This window comes from Malaclemys terrapin, chromosome 8, assembly GCF_027887155.1.
Source record: "Malaclemys terrapin pileata isolate rMalTer1 chromosome 8, rMalTer1.hap1, whole genome shotgun sequence".
NCBI classification, from domain to species: domain Eukaryota; kingdom Metazoa; phylum Chordata; order Testudines; family Emydidae; genus Malaclemys; species Malaclemys terrapin.
In genome coordinates, this window is record NC_071512.1 from 57,995,640 (window position 1) to 58,022,597 (window position 26,958).

Genomic DNA, 26,958 nt, shown 5'->3' on the forward strand with positions numbered 1-26,958 from the left:
TGTGGCCCTTTCTTATTAGATTCCATTCATCTTACATGCGCCGAGCTCTTAGTGTGCCACAGATGTTTGTGCTGAAAGTGGATAACTGCATTGGTGAATGTGTTGGGGATGCTGGAGGTCTTATCAGCCCAAAAGTTCTTTAAATCTTCCGACACTGTAATGTTTAACCCATTTATAGCGGCACAAATTTGCTGTAATGCGGACTCTAGCAATAAGGTTTTAATGCTGTTGTTTTATCTTTTTACATAGTCCCACCTACTATTAAAGGAGGAAATATTACTACTGAGATATCCACACTGCTCAGCAGCTTAATAAAGCTGGAATGTGAAACCAGGGGAATCCCAGCCCCTACCATTACATGGTATAAAGATGGACACCCGATTATTTCAAGTCCACAAGCTCTTTATGTGGACAGGGGGCAGTTCCTTCAGATTCCTCGGGCTCAAGTCTCGGATTCTGCTAAGTATACCTGCCTGGTGATCAACATTGCTGGCACTGCGGAAAAAATATATCAAGTGGATGTCTATGGTAAAGAGAGAGTGTATTTAACATGCTTGTTCACCATTTGTTCTGGCTTATAAAACATGCTTATTCAACACTCTAGCTGCGCTCTCATAGAGCTAGGTTGTTTAGTGCTTCCCGAAGGACTGAAGTATCCTGTCACTCAGAGTTGGTTGCTGAAGCTAAGGTTCGGCACACATTAGCAAGGCAGCATGGGAAAGCTTGCACTGTCACAGCCTGCGCTATATCTAATATCATCTATGCAGCTATGAAGAGGGCTTCTGTCTTCAGAGCTGTCAGTTGGTACCTTTTATAAGTAGGAAACATTAAAACTACTTTCCCCCCACAAATCCCTTCTTTCTCTCCCCACCCCATTCCCCCCTCCTGTCATCTTAAGTTTCCTGAATGTCACATCTGGGATGGCTCATTACCATGAATGCCGACCTCCGGGCAGACTGTCAAGAAGCAGGGCAAAACCCCCAAACTGTTTGTATTCTCTGTAATTAAATTTCACCAATCCAGTAACAAGTGTGAACTCTTAAAAAAACACTTTTATAGTCTTACTAATGAGTCACTGACAGTCGCCTTGGGCATTCCAGTCTATCTTGCCACCCGGGCAAACTGGACTTTCTGGTAGATAGTTGCTTTACACCAAAAATCACAATAATATTCAAGTTACTCCCAGTCCCAAAGGACCAGCCATTTACCCCCAGGTCAACTGTACTCAGATCTCAAACCGAAGTCCATGCTTGTAGCCAATCTGTAACGAACTAGCTAAAGAGTTATTAACTAGGAAAAAGAAATGAGAGTTATTTACAAGATTAAAGCACACACAGATAAGGTACAGTCAGGTTTCAAAAGGTAATAGAAATTTCTATAGTAAGCAAACTCGGTATATCTTTTCGGGCTAACCCAGGCAAAACAATTGAGGACTTCTTGCATATACTTAGACATCCTTGCCCCTCAGAGTTCAGACAGCATAGTAATAATGAATTCTCCTTATCAGACATTTTTATTCCCTTCCCTCTACATTCCAGCTTTGATGGGACAAGGGGTTGGGCATGTACCCTCTTCAGGGTTGTGGGGAAAGCAATCAACAGGTCTTTCATCCACAATGGTTTGTCTGATGTCTGTAGACCTTCTTTTGTTGGGAAAGAGATCACTACAAGAGGTGTTAACTGGTATTTCACACTTGATAATGCTTCTCTCCTGACTGCATGGGATTTACAGTCTTAGGTCTTCTCTACACTGGCAAGCTTCTGTGCAGTAAAGCAGCTTTCTGCGGTGTAACTCTTGAGGTGTGCACACTGCCAAGCCATGTAGGGCGCAGAAACTGCGCAGTTGCAACGCTGTAAAAAAAAAACACCCCGACAAGAGGCATACAACTTTCTGCGCTGAGGCTATAGTGCTGCAGTGCCAGTGTAAACACCCGGGTCGATTACAGCACTGCAATTGGCCTCCAGGAGGTGTTCCACATGCCTGTTCTCACCTCTCTGGTCATCTGTTTGAACTCAACTACCTTGCCCTCAGGGGACCAACCGAGAGTCCCACTCCTTAAATTCCTTGGGAATTTTGAAAGTCCCCTTCCTGTTTGCTCAGGGACGCGTGCAGTGGTCTCAGCTCATCTTTCTAGGTGACCATATTTGCTCCACGCACCAGGCGATCCCCCGCTTGGAGCAATGCCGAGCTATTGGACCTCATCAGCATTTGGGGAGAGGAGGCTATCCAGTTCCAGCTACACTCCAGCTGTAGGAATTATGATACCTATGGACAGATTTCATGAAGCATGACAGAAAGGGGCCATGACCAGGACACACTGCAGTGCAGGGTCAAAGTGAAGGAGCTGCGGAACACCTACCACAAGGCGCAAGAGGCAAACCGCTGCTCCAATGCTGCGCCCACAAGCTACCGGTTCTACAAAGATCTGGACGCAATACTTGGTGGTGACCCCACCTCTACTGTGAAGGCCACTGTGAATACTTCGGTGGTTCGCATGCTAGTTGAGAGTGGACTGAGCCAGGAAGAGGAAATCTTGGACGATGATGTGGAGGGGGAGTGGGACCCAGAGGCAGAGGATGACTCAGAGGTCATAGATGCATGCAGCCAGGAGCTCTTCTCTACCCCAGAGGAGGCTAGCCAGCCACAGCTGTCGGATGTTGGCAAAGCGCAAACAGGAAAGGAGGCCCCTGGTAAGTGACTTTGATTCTGGGAATCGCTGAAGCAAGTTGTTGGGGACAAGAGGGTTGCAGAAAGCAGGCTTGTGTCTTTATGATGTGTACTACCACATGCCTAGTCTGAGCAGTGGAACAGCAGGGTGTTGTTTGACTCCCTCACTTCATGGGAATTTGTCTCAGAGATCCCCACGAAACTCTCATGGAGATACTGGGTAATCCGCTGTCGCAGGTACTTTGGCAGAGCTGCTTTGTTTCTTGCCCCATTAACGGTAACTTTCCCGCGCCACTCTGCCATCACTCAGGGGGAGGTCTGTTACTGGACACTGGCGAGCCACATAAGGGCCAGGGTGAAACCTGCTGTCTCGGCAAAGACCCTTCCTTGATTCCTGCTCACCCTCAGCAGTGAGATATCTTCCATAATGAACACAGCCTGTGGAAAATGTGGGGACAGTAATGATTATAAGGACCCACCCCAAGATTCCCCCAAGATCCATGTGCTCAGTGTACAGTACGGTCTGGGAACACTGATTTCCTTGCCCCTGTGGTTACTCACCATTTTGAGGGCCTTGTGGCTCATGTGTGCTTGCCTGGGGTCAGCCAGTTAGTGACAGGTATATGAATAGTGGCTGTGTTTCAAATCACTGAATCAGTGGTCTGTGTGTTGCAAACAATACTGCTACTGTAAAATGTTGCATTTTGGCTTCACAGATATGACCTTGGGAGCCCAGCCTCCCTCTTTATCTCCAGCTGAATGGCTGCGCAGAATTAGAAAGGGGCCACGAAGAACTAAAGAGGACTTGCTGCGTGATGTCATGATGTACTACTCCGCTGAAAAACAAGAATTGAAGGGACAGCGAGAAGAGGGACCAAAAGGAGAACATGGCATGCCAAAACAAAGCCATGGAACGGCTCTTCAGTATTATGGAGCGCCAAGCGGACACACTCCAGGCGCTACTAGCACTGCAAACAGAGCATCTCCATGCCCGACTTCCCCTGCAGCCGCTGTTGCAAAACTCTTTCCCATGAGCCCCCCCTCCCCCCCCCCGCACCCTCCCAGACACGGCCAACACATTCTTATCAACATTCTGTACCCGCTGCATTCCACTTGTGCCCTGTCACAGTCCCGCACCGCGGACTCCCAGTACCCGCTGCACTCAACACCTGTCCCTCTGCAGTTTGGCCCTGCTGAAGTACAGTAACCGCTGCACTGTACTCCAAAGGAGAAGGTTGCATATGATACCTGGACATACACAAATCTTTAACCGTTCCGGGACCCCACCTCCTCCTGGAACTCTCCCTTCCCTCATTCCTCATACTGCTGATGTGTATTTTTGTTTCTCTCTCTCCTTGGGTTGTTGTTTTTTAATAAAATAATTGTTTTGGTTTGAAAGCAATCTTTATTCCATTAATTGAAAGCAAACAGAGCCCTGCAAAGCAACAGGCAATTTTCTTAACTCTTCACAGTGCCTCGTCTGCAACAATCACAATCACCTCCTAGCATTACAAGCACTGCACTTCTGAGCATAGCAACAAATGTTAGTGGCTTTCAGCTTCAAATTGCTGCCTCAAGGCATCCTTGATCCTTATGGCCCCACGTTGCACCCCTCTAATAGCCATGCTCTCTGGCTGTTCAAATTCAGCTTCCAGGCACTGAACCTCACCAGTCCAGCCCTGAGTGAAGCTTTCACCCTTCCCTTCACAAATATTATGGAGTGTACAGCATGCGGCTATAAGCATAGGAATATTGTCATCGGCCAGGTCCAGCGGGCTTTTAAACGGCCAAAAGCACATTCAACAGTCATTCTGCACTTGCTCAGCCTGTTGTTGAACCACTCCTTGCTGCTGTCACGATTCCCCATGTATGGCTTCCTAAGCCACGGCATTAAGGGGTAGGCAGGGTCTCCCAGGATCACAGTGGGCATTTCGACTTCCCCTAGGGTGATCTTCTGGTCCTGGAAGAAAGTCCCTGCAGCTTCTTGAATAGGCCAGTGTTCCAAAAAATGCATGCGTCATGCATCTTTCCGAATAAGCCTGCATTAATGTCCATGAAATGCCCACGGTGATGCAGAAGTGTCTGGAGAACCATAGAGAAATACCCCTTCCGATTAATGTACTTGGTGGCTAGGTGGGACAGGACCCAGGATGCCCCTCAATGCCTTCTGCCTTCCCACAACTCTTAGTGGCAGAAGAGGAAGAGATGCTCTGTGGGACAGCTGCCCAGAGTGCACCGCTCCAAATACCACTGCAAGTGCCACAAGTGTGAACATGCTATTGTGCAGGCAGCTGACAGTGTGAACACACAACAGCGGTTTCCCTTCAGCAGTCTCTGAGTGGCACTGTAACTGCTGGCGATGTAACTCTGCCAGTGTAGACATACCCTTAGCAAACATTTTTATACTAACAGAGCAAACGTTTAGACATTACCTTATCACACTGGATACAAATATTATAAGTAGGGTTCATACATGCAGCATCTTACAAGCATTCCATAAAGTCGAAACACATTCTTATAACTGTTTTAACTATACAAACACACAGGTTTGCCAGACTGGTTGCCAGCTATGTATTTGTTAGTGTTCAGTGAGGCCTGGGGCCTTGGCATGAGCTGGCATCTGGTCTGCCAGTGTCACACCTGACTTAAGACTCTTAGTCTCTATTCTTCCATCTCAGAGCCTCATCATCTCTTTTAATAAAGTGGTGAGCAATCAGCTAGGGCATCTGTCTATTAAATTGTTAACTGTTCTTTATAAGTACTTTGTCTTAACCTCTTCTGACAAAAGATGTCTCACATAAAATAATACATAATATAAAATTAGGTAGAGCCAGAGGGGGTTGGGAGGAACGGACCCATTTGCTGTTAATACATTTTCTGGCTGCAAAGTTAATCACTTGCAATATATATATATTTTCCTCTTCTCTAGTTCCTCCGGTTATTGAGGGTGGCTCTGACACAGTCCAGAACAAGCAGGTGATTGCTGGAAATTCACTGACATTGGAGTGTAAAGCTGCTGGCAACCCCCCTCCTCTCCTTACCTGGTTAAAAGATGGCGTGCCTGTGAAAGCAAGTGATAACCTCCACATTGTGTCTGGTGGGAAGAAACTGGAGATCTTGAATGCTGGAGAGGCCGATCATGGCCAGTACATATGTGTGGCCACCAGCATAGCAGGAGAAAAAGAAATCAAATATGATGTTGAAATCTTAGGTGCGTGAGCAGCAGAACAATTTCTTTACAGAACTTGCATCAGAATTAAACCTGTACTTATTTTTGCTGGTGTCACAAAACTGCAGTTCAGTGGGTCAAACGTCACATTTAATTAAGCCCAGCCATTCCACGTTTTCTCCGCCAAGTTTGACAGGCCTGTGGACGGCTGCTTTCAGACTACTTCTGGGACAGTTTTCATGAGGGAGATTGTAAACATCACTTGGAAGGACACACAGATGTCTTCCAAATGGGCCTTAAGATCAGGGACAGGAGAAAAATCACAGCGGCAAAATAAATAAATAAATAAAATAATATCAAGGGGTTCTTCGATTTTTAGGCTGCCTGTACATTTTTGGCTACATTATGCAAATCCTAAACTTTCCTTTGAAAAATGTTTCTCTCTTTCCATTGAAACCTTCACTCCAATCTAGATCTGAACACTGCCTCGTTGGCCCATCTCTATATATGAGTCATGCAAATGCTAGTCATGAAATAGCAACTTCCAGCATAGTAAGGCTCCTTGTATTGTAGGTGCTACTATTCTTTAAGGTCTTGATTATGCCTTGTAGGCACAGATGTGCATTGAGACACCACCACCACAGGGGAGCATTGGGGGCCACAGGCTTGCAGATGCAGTATGCCCAGCTTACTGTCCCCTGAATGACTTTGCTGGTCTGTGAATGAGGTGGGGACAGAAGGCCCTGCCTTCCGCCCATCTTCCCACTCCCTTGGAGTGCCATGATCCCCAAAGGATCAGATGGGCCATTTGAAAGGAGGGTGGGGAAGGCTCTTAGTTTCCTTTCTCCATGCATAGAGGGAGTAGGGGGAATCTGGCCCTAGATAAATTAAGTGCCACACAAGAGCAATAAAAACGATAGGACAGAGGACACCATCTGTTTGGTGCCCTTCATTGCAAGGGCACAACTCTGTACATTGAACCCAATTTAATACCCTGTTCCAGTATGCGGTGGGTGCTAAGATATATGTTTTACAATATGTGGTTGTTTTTGACACTTTTTCTGATATTTAAATGTTTATTCTGGTACGTTTTTTATCACTTTACAGTCCCACCACTTGTGGAAGGGGGAGAGGAACCGTCAGACTACATTGTGATCCTTCATAGCCCTCTGGAGCTGGACTGTCCAGCAACAGGAACCCCTCCACCAACTATCATGTAAGGGGGTTGGTATGTCAGTTATAAATTCCACCACTTGCTTAGATGGGCTTGGAAGTAATTGTTATGCACTGACCATACCATTTGATCATAGACTAAAATACAGTGGGTGAAATCCTGGCCTCGTTGAAGCCAATGGCAAAACTCTGACTTCAGTCAGGTCAGAATTTTGCCCCCCTCTTTTGTTTTTTAAAGTAGCCTTGTTGGTTATACCAAAGTAAATATTTCAGAGACCACTCTGGATTAAAAAGAAGTGGCAGAACGCTACTAATGACCCTTCCTCTACTGATGTCTCCTTTCCCTCTCCTCTGGTAACTATGGTCCCTCTTGCATGGAATCTTTCACTTCAGTCCCCTTCCCTCTCCTTTGGTGGCAGCTGTCCTTTCTGCAGCCTCCCCCAGTGCCTGCCTCCTTCCTTTTTCCTTCTCTGGTGTCTGCTTCCCATTTCCTGGTAGCTCGCTTCAAGCCCTTACTTATCTCTGGGAGCCCCAAAGAAGCAGAAATCTATGTAATATTTCCAGGCTTCCTTGAAAAATACCTCTAGTTGTACGGTAGCTTCCTATTTCTAGTTAACAGAAACATGTCTCTGGACTGTCACCCACTTTAAAAAAAATAAGTGTCTTAAGATTTTGCTTTCTTCACGCTAGGTGGTTGAAAGATGGCCAGCCAGTTGAAGAGGGAGATGGATATAAGTTCTTATTAAATGGACGCAAACTTCTCATCTCCCGGGCTCAAGTGTCGGACACAGGTCGCTATAAGTGTGTGGCAACAAACAAGGCAGGAGACCATGAAAGGGAATTGGATATTACTGTGCATGGTATGTTACACAAGGGAGGAAAAAAGCAGCAGACTGACTTTATATTAAAAGGATGTTGCATACCTTCATTAGCAAGAAGGTATTTGTACTTTTATACAGAACTGTAAAATTTGTAGAAATGTTGCGATAAATTGGTGACAACAGTGAGTAGAATTGTAATAATCAAAGCCATTTGCATTTGAGAGATTCTGTAGGTTGCACATTAATACTTTCAAATAGTGATTTATCTTTGTTTGTTTTGTGTCTTGCAGTTCCTCCAACAATCAAATCCACTGGCCCTTCTGAGAGAGCTGTGGCGGTATACAAACCCATGACATTGCAATGCGTAGCCAACGGTATACCCAGTCCTTCCATTACGTGGTTAAAAGATGGCCAGCCAGTAAACACAGCCAGAGGAAATATTCGAGTAAGCACAATGCTTTTGTGGCATCCAAAATTTGAAAGATAGTTACACTAAAGTGCTAACACACACCCCCATTAGTTTTCCTCTCCTTTTTTATTTCTCACGCGATGCTATGGAAATGCTAAAGATCCACCTGGAAGTCGATGGGAGTTTTGTCTGAGTAAGGAATTTGGGATTTGACTTGCAGTGTTCCGTTTTGTGAATCCATTTAGAAATCCATATGCTGTGTTTGCTGGAAGTCTAGTTTGTAGATACAGTGTCCACACCTCTCAGCTATACTTAATTCTCCAGAATTGGGATAGCTATTGGGTGTAGCACTACTCATTTGCTGACTGGGAAGCAGGATGATGTAAATTTCTCTCTGAGCACCACCTCGGTGTCAATTTGGCACCTAAATCTTCTACTCTCCTTGGACTGTGGGATTCTGAGTGTTGGGAGACAGCCCTTCACATTGGAGAGGTTTGTGTGGCTCTCCCAGAGGCTTGATCTGGTGCAAATCCATGCCTCAGCTCGTAACTCCTTGGCACCTCAGTGCTCTCCAGCAATGGGGCTTGAAGCTGCTTTGATCTATGCTAGACTGGAATGGCTTCTGGCATCCTGCCAGCAGTCCCATGCAGTAGCAGCCCTCTCTGCCTGCAGCCACTGCTTCACAGTGTTTGCCTGTCCTTTGCCATCCAGATCTCTTCTCTTCACAGCTGAACCAGCTAAGGAGCCATCACAGCCTTGTGGCTCAGGGGCTCTCTAACCTTCAAGACTAGGCCTCCTGTGTGAATGTAAGCCCCAGTCTGAAAAGAAGATGAGACGTTGTATATAGTGTAAATGTGTATCTTATCATTCATCTCAGTGGCTATGTCTGGAGTCATAGTGCAAATCTATTCTCTGCTTTCTGTTTTGGGGCAGCTGGAGTCTTCAGGCCGCATTCTGCAAATTGCCAAGGCCCTCCTGGAAGATGCTGGTAGATACACCTGCGTGGCAACAAATGCTGCAGGAGAAGCCCAGCAGCACATTCGGCTTCATGTGCACGGTAATGATGTTTCAGCCTCTCATTAAAAAAAGCTGCCTTAAAATTGCCACTTTTTAGCTTCTAACTGTCCATTCACTTCTTCTATTTTGAGCACATTCAGGAAGGCTGTGTTAGCTTCCCACACTTGTATTATCTGCAGAGATGTGTCACTCCATTTTCCTCCTTTTCTGGTCACTCCGCTTTTGTCTGAACTCATTACTGTCTCTCCAAGAAGTTCAGGGGGGAAACAGGGCCTTTGCATCATCTGATACCAAATGTCACAGGAACGAGCACCTCTCTCCAGTAAACTCAGTGTGTCATCCTCTTTTACACACTACAGCTGAGTTGAGAGAAGCTTCCAAGACATTAGGAGGTAAACTGTGTTCTTGACCCAGAAACAAGGCACCACTATCGGCATTACTGATTGGACCCAAATCTTGTGAGAACAAGCATTCTTTGCAAGCTTCTGCAGAAACATTTTCTCTCATATGTTAGGATCCTTTATTCTTTCAAACTTCTGGAAAGGATTTTTAATTTCCAGATGAACCAATACAGAAGGGAGTAAGGAAAGTTCAGGAGTTATTTGCATGTAAGTTTGATAAATGTTTGACCATGCTTTAAATATATGAACCTCAGAGCTTCAAAACTCCTGGCCAGGCCTGGAGCCAACTTCCACTAGAGTCATGTGGTTTCTTTCTAGTGACTTCAATGGGAGTTGGATTGGAACCCCTTTGTGGCGATGTGGTGGTTTTTCTGTGATTTCTATTGTATCTGTTTGATTTGTGAATATGCAAGTTAACACAACAATGTTAAATTAAATGGGAGATTGCAGCACCTACCTTCATCAGGATGGAAAAGAGGAACCTTGCTTCTCCTGTATTCCTAAAGCCATATTTGATCTATCCAGCTGCTTTTGTCCTGAGACTGACTCACACTAGTTTGTCTTTTTCCCTCTACTCTTCCTGTCAGCAGTGCTGTGTGTGTCACTGCCTTGTGTGTCTGCCACCTTTTAATCTAGAACATACGTGGGCTAGGTAAAGTAAAGTGCCTTGCCTTATTAAAGCTCTCTGCAGCATTCAGTTCGATACAGCCATTTTAAATGTAAACAGAGTATGATTAAATAGGGTTACCATATGTCCGGATTTTCCCGGACATGTCCGGCTTTTGGGGGCTCAAATCCCCGTCCGGGGGGAAATCCCCAAAAGCCGGGCATGTCCGGGAAAATCGGGAGGGAGGAAGGCTCGGCCGGGGCCTCTTTGACCGGGGCCGGTGCGGGGCCGGGCCGGGGTCGCAGGGCCGGGGGCATGGTGCCGGGCCGGGAGCCGGGCCGGGCGCGCTGTGCCGGGCCGGGGTCCAGGGGCGCAGTGCCGGGCCGGGGTCGCGGGGCCGGGGGGTGTGCTGGGCCGCGGGGCCGGGGGGTGCGCTGGGCCGCGGGGCCGCGGGGCCGGGGGCTGCGCGGGGCCGGGGGGGTGCGTGGGGCCGCGGGGCCGGGGGCTGCGCGGGGCTGGGGGGTGCGCTGGGCCGCGGGGCCGGGGGCTGCGCGGGGCCAGGGGGTGCGCTGGGCTGCGGGGCCGGGGGCTGCGCAGGGCCGGGGGCTGCGCGGGGTCGGGAGCCGGGGGGGTGCGCTGGGCCGCGGGGCCGGGGGGGTGCGCTGGGCCGCGGGGCCGGGCCGGGAGCCGGTCGGGGGGCCGGGCCACCGGGGGGGGGCGCCGGGCCGCTGGGGGCCGGTAGTGCTGGGCGACCAGGCTGGAGCTGCCGGGGGGGCCAGCCTGGGCCGCACCTCCTCCCCCCACACCCCCCCTTACCTGCTTCAGGCTTCCCGCGAATTAAATGTTCGCGGGAAGCAGGGGAGGGGGCGGAGACTTTGGGGAGGGGGCGGAGTTGGGGCATGGGCGGGGCTGGGGGCGGGGGCGGGGCCCCGTGGAGTGTCCTCCATTTGGAGGCACAAAATATGGTAACCCGAGATTAAAAAGCTTGACATGTTAGAAAAGTGACTTTACAAAATTGACCCCTTCCTACCCCACTCAAGCTGTGTGTATCTTGAGTCAAATCCACCTACTTTATTGGCAAAAGAAGCTTTTATTTCTGTTAATGCTGAAGAGCCTGTATAACTAGAGAATGGTCCAACTGCAGATGGGAGCTCATCTGTGGAGGGCCTACGAAAAGGTGGTGTGGGATATTCCCCAGACATTCAGCAGTAAATAAGCACGGTATTTCAGTATACAGAGTGCTTTGTGCAGAGATGTTCTGCCACTGTGTGGCTAAACGAATTAAACCATAATTTTTCTGTCCTTTTTCAGAACCACCCAGTCTGGAGCATGCAGGGAAGATGTTAAATGAAACAGTGGTGGTGAATAACCCAATCCACCTTGAGTGCAAAGCATCTGGGAATCCTTTGCCAAGTATGTATGTTAAAATGAGTCTGTTAACAGGTTATCCATTTTTAAAGGCTTCTGATGGTAATTGAGATTCTTAATGTGAACATAAATCTCTAGTATTTAAACTTGTGAAATCAATAGTACAATGAATATCTAATGGGAAGCTCTAATAAATTTGAGTGATGTACAGTAGATGAAATTTAAAATTAAAGTACTTGGGATTCAGTGATCCCCACTGTTTCCCATTCAAATGAGTGAGAAACATGGATAAATTGTCCTCTCATAACTATACCACCGGCCATGTCCACAGTCAGTAACAATGTTAGCAGATGTTATTGTATACTACCTGCTTTTGTGAAAAAATAGACAAAAACAAATCCACTCATCTAATCTTATCAGGTTAATACTGCATAGTGTGGGTCAAATTTACAAAACCCAGTGTAATGCAAAAATGGGCCAACACTGAGGACCCCATCCAAAAACCCACTGTAATCCACTGGGTCTTTCCATACCCTTCAGTGGACTTTGCATCTGGGCCTAGTGTACACGGAAAACCTCAAAGTTTGTTTCCTTATTGGCCTGCTGAGATGGTGGTAGGTTATACACATGTTTTTGGAACTGCACCTTCAATGCCAGCCTTTGAAAATTTGGCCTTATATATGTAGTCATAATTTAATTCACATTTATTCTTATAGTGCTAAATCCTTCCTCGTTATTTTTCTTAGTCAAACACTCATTGACTCCAATGGGAATTTGCCTGAGTAAGGACCTCAATATTTAGCTCATAATTAGGACAGATGGATCCCTTCATATAAAATAATCTTTACCTAAAACTTGAGCTGAAACAAACCTGAAAGACAAGCTCAAGAAGCTGGATTTCAAACACTCCATTGTTTGAATGTTTTTAGATCCAGGATTTTGGTTTGGATCCTTTCCCACTTTGAACCTCTTTTAAGGTTTGAGAAGTGTGCATTTTTTTCCTTTCTGTAATCTGTATTTCTGAGAACTTCCTGCTTGTGTCAGGAAGTGAAAGAACTATAATAATGTGAGAGAGGTTGTTCTTGTAGCATTTGCTGCCCAGTTAAACTCAGGAAATACTGAAATTCTGCAAGAGGGCTTATTTTTATTTAGTTTATAGTCCAGTTTCTAGAAAAAAGCTTTGACTAAAGTTCAAATGAGCATCCAAACTGAACTTTGTACCTTTTGGATCTGATTTTTCCAGCGCCTGTCATCCTTGTGTAGTCATTTACATCTGTAGAAAGTTAGATGTAAGATATCAACAGTTCCAAAGGGTAGGATTGTTTGCCCACTCAGGGCTGGATCTAGCGTTTTTGCCACCCCAAGCAGGGGGAAAAAAAGAAAAAAAAAGCCGTGATTGGCTTCATTCTACGGCAGCAATTCGGCGTCACTCCCGAGAGGGAGTGACGGCCCCGCTGCCGAATTGCCGCCGAACGGCCAGACGTGCCGCCCCCCTATTCATTGGCCGCCCCAGGCACCTGCTTGCTACACTGGTGCTTGGAGCCTGCCCTGCGCCCACTTGGCATGGACTCTTTTTTCCTCAGCACTGTTTTTTCAAACCTAATGATGATTCGTTTTTTAAAATGATTAAATTCATAGAATTCTACCGGCTCTTCTACTTATGATATAGTGCCATGTGTTACAAACTGTCTAACACGATGAATTTTCAGCGCAGAGCAAAAATTCCACTTGGATCAACTTAAGCATGCCCCCCAAAAAACTTAAAACAAATTAACAACAAAACAAAAACAACCCTACCACCCTCCAAAAAAACCTCCCAATGAATAATCTAGTATATCACTATTTAGATTAGGGAATAGAAGCACCAAGGCAAATCTCACTCCCTTCTTCATGGAGTAAAAGGCAGAGCATTTAGCCCTATTACTGTGCTGGGTTTTCAACTCTGTATAACATTGTGAAGGAGCATCAAAGGTCCTTGAAATACAAAAAAAGGTTAATTGCTACACTGTTGTGCTAGAATGCTACTTTACCATATCTCACCATAATTCTTAATCTCAAACTCCTGTTCAGTTCCATGAGAATTCTTTGTGCTAAATGATGGCAAGATATGGCCTTGAAAAGCAACAACAAATCTTGTTTGACATAACTGAAAAAAATAGGGTGTTGCGTGCAGTCACACTACCTTGTGTTGTGATCAGCATGCAGTTCTCACAAGTTAATCAGAGTCAGGCCAATGCATTTCTTGGATGGGAGACTTTCATAGAAAACGTAGGTATTGTAAAAAGTGATTCAGTAGGTAAAACTTTCATCTGAGTAAGCATGGAACCAGTGTCCCAGCAAGGTGTTAATGAGAACTGAGCTGATGGAAGGGCCATCTTGTGACGGAGATGCAAAGTAAAGGTCCTCAACAGTTATGGTCTGTTATAATCCCCAAACACTCTAATTCCACCACCCTAGTCTAACTCCTGTTAGGATTACTGTATTCTGCCTCTATAAGCTTCCACATGAGTTTCAGTTTAATGTAGTATTTGGGATTTTCTGCCTTGAAGTGTTGTCATGTTGCAGTGTATTTTTAAACAGTTGTATTTCAGTTTAGTAGTAGATTAAGTGGCCCCTATATACATGCTTAATATAACAGTTTATTAAGTGATAAATTGCTTTGGGATGGAAGTATCTATATACATATAAAATTATAGTTGTTGTTGTTGTTGTTGTTACTGAATGTCATAGGTCTATGCAGTACCTTACAAAAAAGTTAGTAGTTATCACTACTATTGTTATAACTTTATTATTACTGTAGTTTAAATATAGTGAATATTGATTTATTGTTAGTTAGCTTTTAGAAAAGCTTAACCAGCATTTGAACAAAGACTGAAAGTTTTAAGATAATTTGGAAAGTATCTTTCTATTGTTGCATAGAGCTAGCTTTGTTACTGCCAGTTATAAGGGTACAGTCAGTAACTTTTCCCTCTCTCTTATTTCACATTGCAGCTATCACATGGTACAAAGACAGTCATCCACTCACTAGTGCTGCAAGTGTCACGTTCCTAAACAGGGGGCAAATCGTTGAGCTTGACAGTGCCCAGATCTCTGACACTGGCATTTATAAATGTGTGGCTGTCAATACAGCAGGAACAGCTGAGCTCTTTTACAACCTGCAGGTTCATGGTAAGTGTTGCACGTCATAAAAACAGTTTGAGGAAAATCTATGTGCATTTTGCCTGCTCTTTTCCAGTTTTATTACACATACTTAATACGCTCCTTCCTATGACTAATCATTTTCTGAGAGGAATTGTGGAGAATACGAAGGCCACATTTCTTTCCTTAGAGCATTGACATGGGAAAACTCAATTGAAGATGTTTGTCAATTCTGATAAGAGAGAGCAGTTTAGCCAAATCTGTCAGAGACTTAAATATTGCTGCTTCAGCAGTTTGAAAAGGTATGGGGTATTGTTTATTGTTGATCATTTTGAACACTACAACAGGTAATTATACTATAGAAAGAAAACAGAAGCTGATTCATAGTTCAGAGGTTTTAGAAGAAATTTTATTTGGGTTGTATACAATTAAATGAAATTGTGAGTCTTTATAGTCACTAAAAACCTGATCAAAACCCCTCAGTCAGTTGGAGATTTTTCACTGATTTCAGTGGGTCTTGCATGCTAGTCCATAGCCCTAAGCCAAATTTTGCCTTCAGAATTTGTGCACACACAACATATTTCAGTGGGAGCCTTCCATGCTAATCTGCTGCCAGAATTTGGCACAATGGTGTCAAGGTTGTATTATTACACTGAGATGCACAAACAGTATGTAATTCCTTTTAATGTTAATTAACCAATAATGACCTTGGGCAGTGCCTTTCCTTGGGATTAATGACCATCTCAGAGAATTTGATGGCCCGAAACACAGCCAAAGGCAATTAACCCCACACAGTCATTAATTCCCAGGAAATGTTTGGTGCCAAGGTCATTATTTCTATTCAAAGCTAAAAATTAAAAAATAACTCCTAAACACATGGGCCTCTTTTTATGGATGCTGGAATTTCAGTTCAGTTTAATACCCTTTGGGTTAGCCAGCTAGATTAGACTCACAGGATTTGTTTGCCATTCCAGATCAAAACATGTCACCCAGTACTGATTGTATCAAAGAAAGATGAAACCGTTCCTAATGCACGTAGCCAGTTCAGTGTGTACCTAATGGGTCTGGGAAGAGAATCCGTTCTGACTTATCCAGTGATCAGTTTACACTATGAAGCATGAGATCATAATATTATTCTTTTTCCCTACATAAGTATGATCATCATGTGTAAATTATTTCTCAATATTTCATTCAATTTAAAGTGGAAGTTATGAACAATGAGGAGATAATGGACTCTAAAGGATTCATGGCAGAACACAGGAGAAGTTATATTGAGTTTAATGAACATATATTTATCTTATCTTGATTCTTGTATCATGCCCATCACTGTAGTGTATGAGCATATTTCTCATCCCATTAATATCTCATTTTATTCAAATTCTGTTGTAAAAACAGTGTTTTGGTTACAGTAGCTACAGCATAAATTATCATTGTGTTCTCATTGTTTAGAAAACAATACTCCAATCTTAACATTGAAGGGAGTTATAGAACTATTTGTAGGTGCCAAATCTTTTGAATTCAAATAAAGTATATTCATATGATTTCATTGTCTGAAGATGTTTGTAGTTGTTTCTCACCATTATAAAACATTTGCAATTATCAAAGAACAATGGATGTTTGTTATGGCAAAGTGTATATAACTGCTTATCTTCCAGCATTTCTGGTTCTACTAGAGCTTATTTATAAGGCAGAATGATTAGTCTGCATCATGGTTTACCAGAAATTGTTCACTCATTAATACAATTGAGCAACTAGTTTGCCATGAATAATTTATCTGATTAACATACCCTCTTTTTCTATACATAGAACATCTGTGAGTAGATCATGAAATTCTCTTCTTTCTATGTTAATCATGAAAGGTTCTCTGCAAATATTAAATTGTTATTACAGATACTGAATATTTAAGCTATATTGCTTGGTTGTAATTGGTAAGATATGTCACATGATACTGTTTTAATTTCCTGACTAGATGAGTCAAACATTTCCCACATGCACATCGAAATTTTATTTTCTGCAAATACTCATTCATTTGACTTTGAATTGCAATGATACAAATATTTGTAGAATACAAAAGTTCATTCACTTGAATGTCTGTGGAAAGCAAACATAAAAGGAAAGGAACACAAGGATGGCCAAAGCAATTTATTTAAAAATTCAAGCAAGTGTCCCTTTAAATACAGCCCTGCAAAATTCTACTCGGCCACTCACCTGAAGCAATTAATTTATGATGTGTAGTTAAGATGTTTTTCATTATTGTGTAAAAAATGGGCAGGTAGATTTTGTAGGCGCCTGGACCTGTAAATTTTCATGTCAATTTCACAAGGTTGATTTACTATATTGCATATGCATTTGCTTCATTAGATTTAGATTAAAAATTTTGCTTTAATACTCACTGGTAAGATCTTTCACAAGGTCTAAATGCAGTATTGTAAACATTTGAGAGAACATTTTCAGATTTTATGTTATAATTTCTGGTTTTCACGGCTGCCCTCTGGGCTACGGGCCCAATCCTGCTCACCGTACTCACACGAGTAGTTCCACTGAAGTTATCTGACTACTTATGTAAGTAAAGAGAGCAGGATTTGGCACAGTGTGGACAAATGACAAATGATGTACTGCCTCGCAGCTGCAGGAAGAAAAACTCTTTCCAAAAGTAAGTGGCCCATTTAATTTTGTTGTGATTTATATTCCTCCATAGCTATTTTAAGTTTGTTCTGTTTTTCAGTCCCCCCATCAATTTCTGGCAGGAATGAGATGGTGGCAGTGGTGGTTAATAATCTAGTGAGGTTGGAATGTGAAGCCAGAGGTATCCCTACACCCATTCTGACTTGGCTGAAAGATGGTAGCCCTGTTTCCAGCTTTTCTGATGGACTCCAGGTAACTGATGCAAACCTTAGTACTTGTGGGTTTTTTGGTATCTTGACATGGGTACTTAAAACTACTTCATTTTAATGGAACTGGATTTTTAGAGGTTTTTTAGTGAGGCATGTTGTGCCTTTCCTCTCAAGGTTACTGGTTCCAATCTAGCCTATGCTAGTAGTAACCATGATACGAAGATTGCTCTCTGTGACCTTTATGAAATTAATTGGTGCTCTCAGTCAAGAGTTCATACAGCTAAAATTGGCACTTCTCAGAGATCCCAAGGAATGAATGAAAAGGGAAATTAAACTGTGCTGAAAATGTGAGGTGATTCATTTGAGGTCAAGACTGGGCCACACTGGTCAGGCAATTTGGGGAAGTTTGCACTGTAGCTGCCTATGAAAACCTGTTCTGTGGATAAATAGAGGCTGTCAACCTAGCACTTTTTCAATGATAGTAAATGTAAACAAAAATGTTCATTAAAGGAATTTAGGGAAATATTAACCATGGATACAATGCCATGATAACTAGTAGGGTGACCAGACAACAAATGTGAAAAATCGGGATGGGGGTGGAGGGTAATAGGAGCCTATATAAGAAAAAGACCCAAAAATTGGGACGGTCCCTATAAAATCAGGACATCTGGTCACCCTAATAACTAGTAGCATTGTTATTAATAAAAAGAATGTATATAGCACCATACAGTAAAATTGAAAGTTACAAGTATGTGCTAAGAAAGGATTCCCGTTGAGATAGCCAAGATAAGACACAAAATAATAGTTGGGAAAAAAGCAGTCTGGGGAGTTGGAGAAGAGAAGATGGAAAGGATGATTCCCGGAAGAAGTAGATTTTAAGGAGAGATTTGAAAGAGGGGAGAGAGGGAATGTGGTAGAAAATGGAGATTGTACCAGGCAGAGAGGGAGGCAAAATAGGTGTGAAGCAGAGAGTAAGAGGCTAAAGCCCAGATCCTGAAAAGACTTTCGAATACAAATAGCCCAATTGGGGCCTGCATAAAATGAAGCATGTGCTTCAGTCTTTGCAGGATCTGAGTTGGGAGAAACACAGGGGAAAGGGAAAAGAGATGTAATAGGATCTTTTTTTTTTTTTTTTTGCTTCAAAATGAAAGATAATGGTTCTAACTCTTAGTCTCTAAGGTGCCACAAGTACTCCTGTTCTTTTTGAGGTTCTAACTCTGATATACTGCAGTATATTACTAGAGAAACTAAGAAGTGTATAATGAACGTGTCCTTTCAACCTTTCTTTTACAGGTTCTCTCTGGGGGTCGTGTCTTGGCACTGACTAGCGCTCAGATCAGTGACACAGGAAAGTATATCTGTGTTGCAGTGAATGCTGCTGGGGAGAAACAAAGGGATATTGATCTCAGAGTTTACGGTGAGCATTTTGACAGCTTCCTATAGAATGAACATTGAAATTGATGCCCAAACTGTTTTTATCCATAACAAGGATTCAACTCTTAGAGCTACTTTAAGGAAGGCCGGGCCCAATCTAACGTAAACTAGGAAAGAGACCAGATACTGAGAAGGAATATGTTCCTCTGTGTATCTACAAGACAAGTATAGAAGAGACAGGGCAATGCTAGGCTTCCTCCACACTTCCCCGCCAATGTTTCTCAGTCTTGAGCTGGTGGGACCTTCTCTAAGAGTCTCCACAACCCATTACTGGATGTACTTGTCCTCTCTGAGGTTACAGCAAAGGTGAGAGATTTCACCAGCTGTGACAGAGGGTTCTATGCACTGTAGTGATGCATACTTAAAAAGAGCATTGAAATAGAGACTGGTCTGGATTAAACTCAGCTGCATGGAATCTTGAGTAGCTTTGAAGGCTGTCACCAAAAAGTATTATTATTGTTAATACTTAACTCCAGTAGGTAGACTAATTAAGAAATGAGAGGGAGAGAAGAATTTGGAATGCTACTGGGGCCGAGATGGTTAGAGACTTGGTACATACTTGGCCAAACTAGGAATTCGAACAAGTTTGTTAACATATCCTGTAAAATAGATTCATTTTAATCCTTTGTTTCTTCAGAAACAGATTCTCTATTTTTTTTAGTCCCTGCTTCTCAGTTTTGTAATGCAGTTTCCTTTTGAACATAGTTCAAGTCACGTAGCTGAAAGGAGAAGTAATTGGTGAAAAATATTTGGAAATAAATTAGCTTTCTGCAATATCAGGTCAGCTTTCAATGTTCAGTTCCACAAACTGTCATGAAGAATCTAGGCCTTTTGTAAATTCTACAAAGAAAGTAAGATAAACAGATTTTTTTTACAGTTATTATATTTCTTATCCACAGAGACCAGACTTTCCCCCTAAATTATTTCCAAGCTGCGATATCAGCTGTTCTGTTTAGTACTTCCTGTGTTAAGAAAAGCAAGACTATATTATGGGTTTTTTTCTCATGATATTTTGAGAGCTGTATTGCTGGTGTATTGAGTAGTACCTTGGGGCAGTTTTAATCTCATATGCACTAATTAAGAAAACATCTTTGTTTTGAAGAAGGTTTGTGGTATTTCTCCTAAAGTGGATGAGGTAATACCTTTTATTGGACCAACTTATGCTGGTGAAAGAGACATGCTTTCAAGCTACACAGTACTCTTCTTTAGGTCATTTTAGATATTTTTCACAGACAATCCCAGTGTTTCCTTTTTCTCTCCCCTATATTTTGTTTAATATTACACATCATTTATAGAATTTTAAGGTTGCACAGTTAAAAATAAAAGGAAGTATAAAAGTTAAAGTTCTTGCAGCCTCTTTTATGTCACATTGCAGATGTGTGATACAGAGCAGAAATAAAAACCCCATTAGACATGTGCAATATAGCCAAGCAAATGTTGTTATTAGAACCTCAACTTTTTTCAGTTCTTGATTTATTATATTTTGACTGCAACTTAATGTTGTATTAATAAAGTTTTTCTATTTAATTTGCCTTCTTTTAAAAATATAGCAGGAAAGGAAAGAAGGGTTGAAACAGCACACTAAGTTGCTTTTTATGGATTGAAGAGTACTGATGCAGTTGCTTTTTAGTTACCTGAGGGATGGTGGGGGGGGATTTTTTTTCCATTTTTAAAATGAGGAAAAGTGTGCATGGTTTTTTTTACTCTTCTACCATTCCAAAATAGCTGATGAGCTTTCAGACTTCCCAAACGTTTTCTCTGTGTAGAGGGGAAAGTTTCATTCCAAAAGGTGATTTTTTTTCCCAGGAAGTTATACATGTGTGAAAATGGTGGTGGGGGGGGTTAGTGGGAGGTGGGAATTGTCACAGAAACTGCTACACGCATTTAATTATAGTGTTTGTTCTCAGCAAATGTAATAACTAGCTAGCAAATACCATACATAACAAATAGAGGATAACCATAGAATGGTAGATTATGAACTAATGATGATTAAATCATTAATTATCATTCATTTGCCTGGAACCATAAACATTCAGCCCGCTCTGGGCAAAATTATCCTCACTTCCCAAAGACCAGAAAGTGTAGCAGATGAGTAAAATGAAGTTGGGCCATAGAGTTCCTCAACAACTTTCTATTGCTAATTTCCATTAATGGTTCCTTAAGGAACCTAACATGAGATAGTTTCAACATTAGCCATCATGGCACTGCAAGAAGCAGGTTAAGTCTGTCTTTTCTTTCCTCATTTAATTGCTTCTTATTCCAGCCCTCTGAACCATATTTGTTCCATGGTTCTAAATGTCCTCTGACTTTTCAGTCTGGGACTTAAAAACTTTTCTGCAGTTTTCATTTGCTAAATTATATTACAACTATTTGCCTGCTTGCCTTAGGCTTTGTCTATACTAGCATTTTTGTCGGCAAAACTTTTGCCGGTCAGAGGTGTGAAAAAAACACATTCCTGACTGACATAAGTTTCACCGACAAAAGTGCTGGTGTGGACAGTGCTATGTCGGCGGGAGAGTGCCTCCTACTGACATAGTTACCACCGCTTGCTGTGGATGGTTTAAATATGCTGTCAGGAGAGCTCTCTCCCACTGGCATACAGTCGCTACACAGGAGACATTATAACAGCACAGCTGCAGTGGTACAGCCATGCCGCTGTAAGGTCCATAGTGAAGACATAGCTTTAGTCTGTATCTTCACCATCTCCCTGCAAGCAGAATTTCACCATTTCTTTCCACTCGGAATTTCATTAACATCTCTCGTGGTGAGAACTCTTTGTACACAATTGGGACAGTATCTCTGATACGTGATCGTAGACCAGCTGTTTCATTCCACACACAAGGTGCCAAACTGGCTGATAGCTGTCGTCTTATTTTTATTAGGTGGGTGTACTAACTCCTCAGTGTGTCTTGTGAAAATAATATGTGTTGGCCAGGGGATTTATTATTTGTTTTATGTGTTGTTTTAGTTCCACCAAACATTATGGGAGAAGAACAGAATGTCTCTGTGCTCATCAGCCAAGCAGTGGAGCTGCGCTGCCAGAGCAATGCCATTCCTCCACCCATGCTGACTTGGCTCAAAGATGGCCGACCTTTGCTGAAGAAACCAGGCCTCAGCACCTCTGAAGATGGAAGTGTATTGAAGGTAAAGTTCACTTGTGAGACTCCTGTAGCGCTTACTTCCCCAGCCGCTTATCAGTCATGAAGGCACTATTCTTTTTCCAGGCTACCAGCTACTTGAGAGGAGATCTTTACAGCATTAGTCCCATTGATGCTAATATGAATAATGGATGAGTGCTATGGGGAGCTGTCATAACCATAGGGGTAGCCTAAATTCCTCCTTACCTGTAAGGGGTTAGGAAGCTCAAGTAACCTGGTTGACACCTGACCAAAGGAACCAATGGGGACAAAAGATACTTTCAAATCGCGGGGGCGGGGGAGGGGGAAAGAGGCTTTGTTTGGGTTCTTTGTTTCTGTGGCTGTTCACTCTTGGGACTAAGAGGGACCGGACATCAATCCATGTTCTCCAAATCTTTCTGAACAAGTCTCTCATATTTCAAACTTGTAAGTAACAGCCAGGCAGACGCATTAGTTTATCTTTTTTTTTCTCAACTTGTGAATTTTATCTTTGCTAGAGGGAAGTTTATCCCTGTTTTGCTGTAACTTTGAAACTAAGGCTAGGGGGGTTCCTCTGGGCTCTTTGAATCTAATTACCCTGTAAAGTTATTTTCCACCCTGATTTTACAAAGATGATTTTTACGTTTTCTTTTTAATAAAATCCTTCTTTTAAGAACCTGACTGATTTTTCCATTGCCCAAAGACCCAGGTTTGGGTCTTTGATCACTTTGTAACCAATTGGTTAGGATATTATTCTCAAGCCTCCCCAGGAAAGGGGGTGTAAGGGCTTGGGGGGATATTTTGGGAGAAGAGGAACTCCAAGTGGTCCTTTCCCTGTTTCTTGTTAAATCACTTGGTGGTGGCAGCATACCAGGTTTTAACCTAAGCTGGTAGAAATAAGCTTAGGGGGCTTTCATCCGGGTCCCCACATCTGTACCCTAAAGTTCAGAATGGGGAAGGAGCCCTGACAGGACCACATATTCCTGGGTTTTTAGGACAGTGTATCATCCCTGCTAAATTTATGTTTAAAGTTTTAGATTGACTGATGTAAAAATAAACAATTTCACCCTAATAACATTTAATACATAATACTCTCTACACAAAAGAACAACCTACTCATCAAAATGAGAGTCAAAAGGTTTAATTTTATTTCTAGATTGAAGAAGCTCAGGTTCAAGACACTGGACGTTACACTTGTGAAGCCACAAATGTTGCTGGGAAAACAGAAAAGAACTATAATGTCAATGTTTGGGGTAAGTCTATAATACTATACCAAGCCTGGGGACAAAACTCTAGTAAAGCTGTGAAGCATAATGCTGGAGCACACTGTGTTTCATATGTAGTTCATTTCTGAGGTTGATCCTATGCTGCCTATATAAATAAGCCATGCTTAATATTTCACAAGGAGCTTAGAAATTAACATGAGACTACACAAATGTTACCTTCAGGCAAACCTAAAATGTATACCTATGCATTATGATACATGGAGTGAAGAGAGCAAAAGGACAGTTTTGCCCACATAAAAATATTAGGCCACATTTTCAGTACGACTTCAATTTGGCTTCTAAATTAATGTAATCTAACTTTTAGACACCCCACAGTCTCAGATTTGCATGCATAAACAGTACATATCCACTATGAGTAGTTAGATATATAACTAACTAATTTGTTTACTCCAATGTCATTTGGATTAAACCCACATAATTTGAGTTTTTGGGGTGTGCAATTTTGGAGTCTGAGAATCCAGATTACTCTCTCATAGTTATATTCATTCTGCACAGTTTAACAGTTGTAAGTAATAACAATAACTGTAGTAAAAAAAAAAATTTATAGTAGACGGATATGAATCAGAAATCAGACATGTTGCAGATATTGAGAAGGTGCTATTTTAGCATAGTCATTTTCTGACCATAAATGTACTTTAAAAAATCATAATCAGTTTATTCTGTCACCAGTCATAAACAATTATCTGATTGCAATTTTCTGATATCAGTCAATATGTGATTAGTATGACTGATTACTACTTTTTAGTATAGTTATCTAAAACAATGTCAAGTTTGGTGGATGGTGCCCTACCAAGTAAGTGAGACCTGAATGGAATCCTAAACCATGTGACTTTAATGTGATAAATGACTTGGTTTACAGACAATTAGACTGCTGATTCTGTTTTATTATAAAGGTATGAAAACTGTCCTGTTTAGGTGAAATTCACCTCAGTGCAGGGGGCCAGAACAAGACCCAAGAACCATTTAAGTTCACATAAATCCTCAAAATAGAGTGTAAGTGGGACTAAGAAGGGCATATATGCCTTGTGCTGGTCATTGATACTGCCTGAATTTCACCCATTATGAACAACAAAAAAATAACCTTAACAAAACTAAATAATTCCTTTATTCTGGTGATATATGTCTTCAGTGCACATATTTTGAGCCTAATGTTTGGCTTCCTGTTAGTGACCTGCAAAGTTAGGTGCAATTACTTGTTCTCTCTTAAATGCAGTCATCAAAAGGGAGGCCAGGTTTTTAAAATCTGGCTTTGTATGTATAAAGCATGATACTCTAGATAAATATTATATTTTCCTGAACCCTCATAAATCAGAATTTATTTGAAAAACAGGTGATATAAAATCTTAATTTAGACTGGCATTTATGTGGTGTTTGGGGGTTGTGTTACAATGTGGACGATGCCTTGGATGTACCTAGTCTCCACACACTTGTCTCCACACACCAGCAACACATCCACTCTCTGCATCTCCCACCTTACATCCAATCCCAATTTTACAGCAGACTCTCACTGTTGCAAAAGATTCTTCTCTGGCATCAGCAGAGGGAGCTAGATTTGCCCCTTTTGTGTGCAGAGAGCATTTTAATACCATTTTGAAGGAAGAGATAATTTTGTGTTCGTTAGCAGCATTGACTAGAAAAACTTAATGGAAACCAAAAGTTGCCTGTAAAAGCCATCTGTGGTTAACTGTTTAGAATGAAATCCTTTGTTTACTCCTAGGAGCAGAAATGGTGTTTGCCATATTTTTGAGTGGTAAATACAGGAAATGTGTCCGTCTGATTATGTTCCGAGTATTAGTGAGATCCCCAGAGCTAACTCTAATTGCAGAAACTTTCAGAACACAGCCTATGTACTAAAGATAATATTTGTCTCCTTGGAGACTGGCATAAGCTTAATGGTTTGAAGCAGAACAAATGAAACCAGAGCTTGAAACCAATATAATACAGTATAAAGCTTTACTGTCGCCAGTGTTGAAACTCATGCATCTGTTTCTGCTTAATAAAAAATTATGGGACTCAGAGGGCTACAGTGTCAGACAGAAATGCTTTCCTATTTTCGTGTGGTAGAAATGTGTTGGATAAGCCATTCACTAGTGAGAGTCCCTTCTCCCACTTCAGCCTGAGGTATCCACTGCTTCTCCTGGTCGATTTTCAAGGATTTACTATTGCATGTTAAGAAAAGTTGCCTCCCCAGCTCCAAGCAGGCCATTATCCCTTCTTTGGGAACTGACCCAAAATATTAAAAACTGTTGAAGATCAGAGTGAAAATGGATTGGCCTTTCTTTCCTGTGCTTCCTTTCCTGTTGCATAATAACTGAACAGAGGGGACACTCAATATTAGACTCAGCAAAAGGTCATGCTTCTTGAGGAAGCATGCAGACAATCAAGGACTTTGTGGCCAAAGGACATAATCAAGATCGTGGCTGTGGTTGAATTTTAAAAGGGGCTGAGTAGCTTGCAGACTTATAGTATCTAAAGGTTCATAAACTAAGATAATGAGTTGGGCAATCATTCGGGGTCAGATTCTGCCTGGCAGGTCTGTAATGTAGGTAAGAGCATAGGAGCCTCCTCTTATGGTGCAACCTGCATTAGAGCCAGTCAGAATTGCAGAGAATGTGTTCAACAGGGGGCAGGAACTGCTCAGATTCCCCTGGAGGAGGGAGCCAGTCACCCAGAGGGAGTATGCTGTACCCCACAAAGGGGTACTCCTCCAGGGCAGTGGATGCAGTACCTGTGTCCTGCTCAATGCACGATGGTGTTCCATTTGCTTTTACCAGGTCTGACATTAGCCCAGTATTAGCCAGTCTCATTCTGGTTCACTGAGTGCATTTTTTGGTATTTTTTGTTTTCAGTGCCACCAAGTATTTATGGTTCAGATGAACTCTCCCAACTGGCAGTAACTGAAGGAAGCCTTATCAGTTTGGTATGTGAATCCAGTGGTATTCCACCACCAAGCCTTACCTGGAAAAAGAACAGTGAGTTACCATTGTCAATAGTTACAAAAGAAATTGTTAATTTTCTTCTTGCAATTTTCACCATTTTTCCCCTCAAACACTTTGGGAGGAATTTTCATAGGAGCCTAAGGAAATTAAGGTGCTTAAATGCCATTGAAATTCAGTGCTAATTTCAGTGGGATTTCCTTAGGCTCTGTTTACATGCCCAGCCTCAGCGTGATGACAATAGTATCTAGGTACAGTCATTGCCATTTGTGATTTACTGAACTTTCCTTTACCCAAATCAATATTCAGAGGGATCTGTAAATCCTTGTGCTTCAGGGTATAAACTGATTACCAGCATATGTCCCCCTTATGATTTAGTATTGCACAGTTAGGCCATTTTGAATTTTTCCACACGACCCTTAAGCATTAACCAGTTGGAGACAGGATATCAGACAAGATAGAATCATTGAACTGTTCCAATATGGTAATTCCTATGTTCTTAATCAGTCCCAGTGTTTAAGTCTAAACATGCCTTTCCAGCCTGTCTTATCTATTTATCTGTATATCTATGTTCTTTTTAGG

General features: G+C 42.3%; 1 protein-coding gene across 2 annotated transcripts in view; it reads left to right on the forward strand.

The window, feature by feature from the left end:
• Positions 1-26,958, forward strand: part of HMCN1 (hemicentin 1) — a 338,886-nt gene that overhangs the window by 196,714 nt on the left and 115,214 nt on the right. For both annotated transcript variants that reach the window (XM_054038112.1, XM_054038111.1), the window contains 13 exons: positions 250-528; positions 5,597-5,878; positions 6,944-7,052; positions 7,700-7,869; positions 8,121-8,275; positions 9,173-9,296; positions 11,576-11,677; positions 14,624-14,800; positions 17,496-17,647; positions 18,898-19,021; positions 22,007-22,182; positions 23,311-23,407; positions 26,290-26,412. In XM_054038112.1, the coding sequence (XP_053894087.1) occupies positions 250-528; positions 5,597-5,878; positions 6,944-7,052; positions 7,700-7,869; positions 8,121-8,275; positions 9,173-9,296; positions 11,576-11,677; positions 14,624-14,800; positions 17,496-17,647; positions 18,898-19,021; positions 22,007-22,182; positions 23,311-23,407; positions 26,290-26,412 (2,070 nt within the window). The remainder of the gene's footprint in view (positions 1-249; positions 529-5,596; positions 5,879-6,943; positions 7,053-7,699; positions 7,870-8,120; positions 8,276-9,172; positions 9,297-11,575; positions 11,678-14,623; positions 14,801-17,495; positions 17,648-18,897; positions 19,022-22,006; positions 22,183-23,310; positions 23,408-26,289; positions 26,413-26,958) is intronic.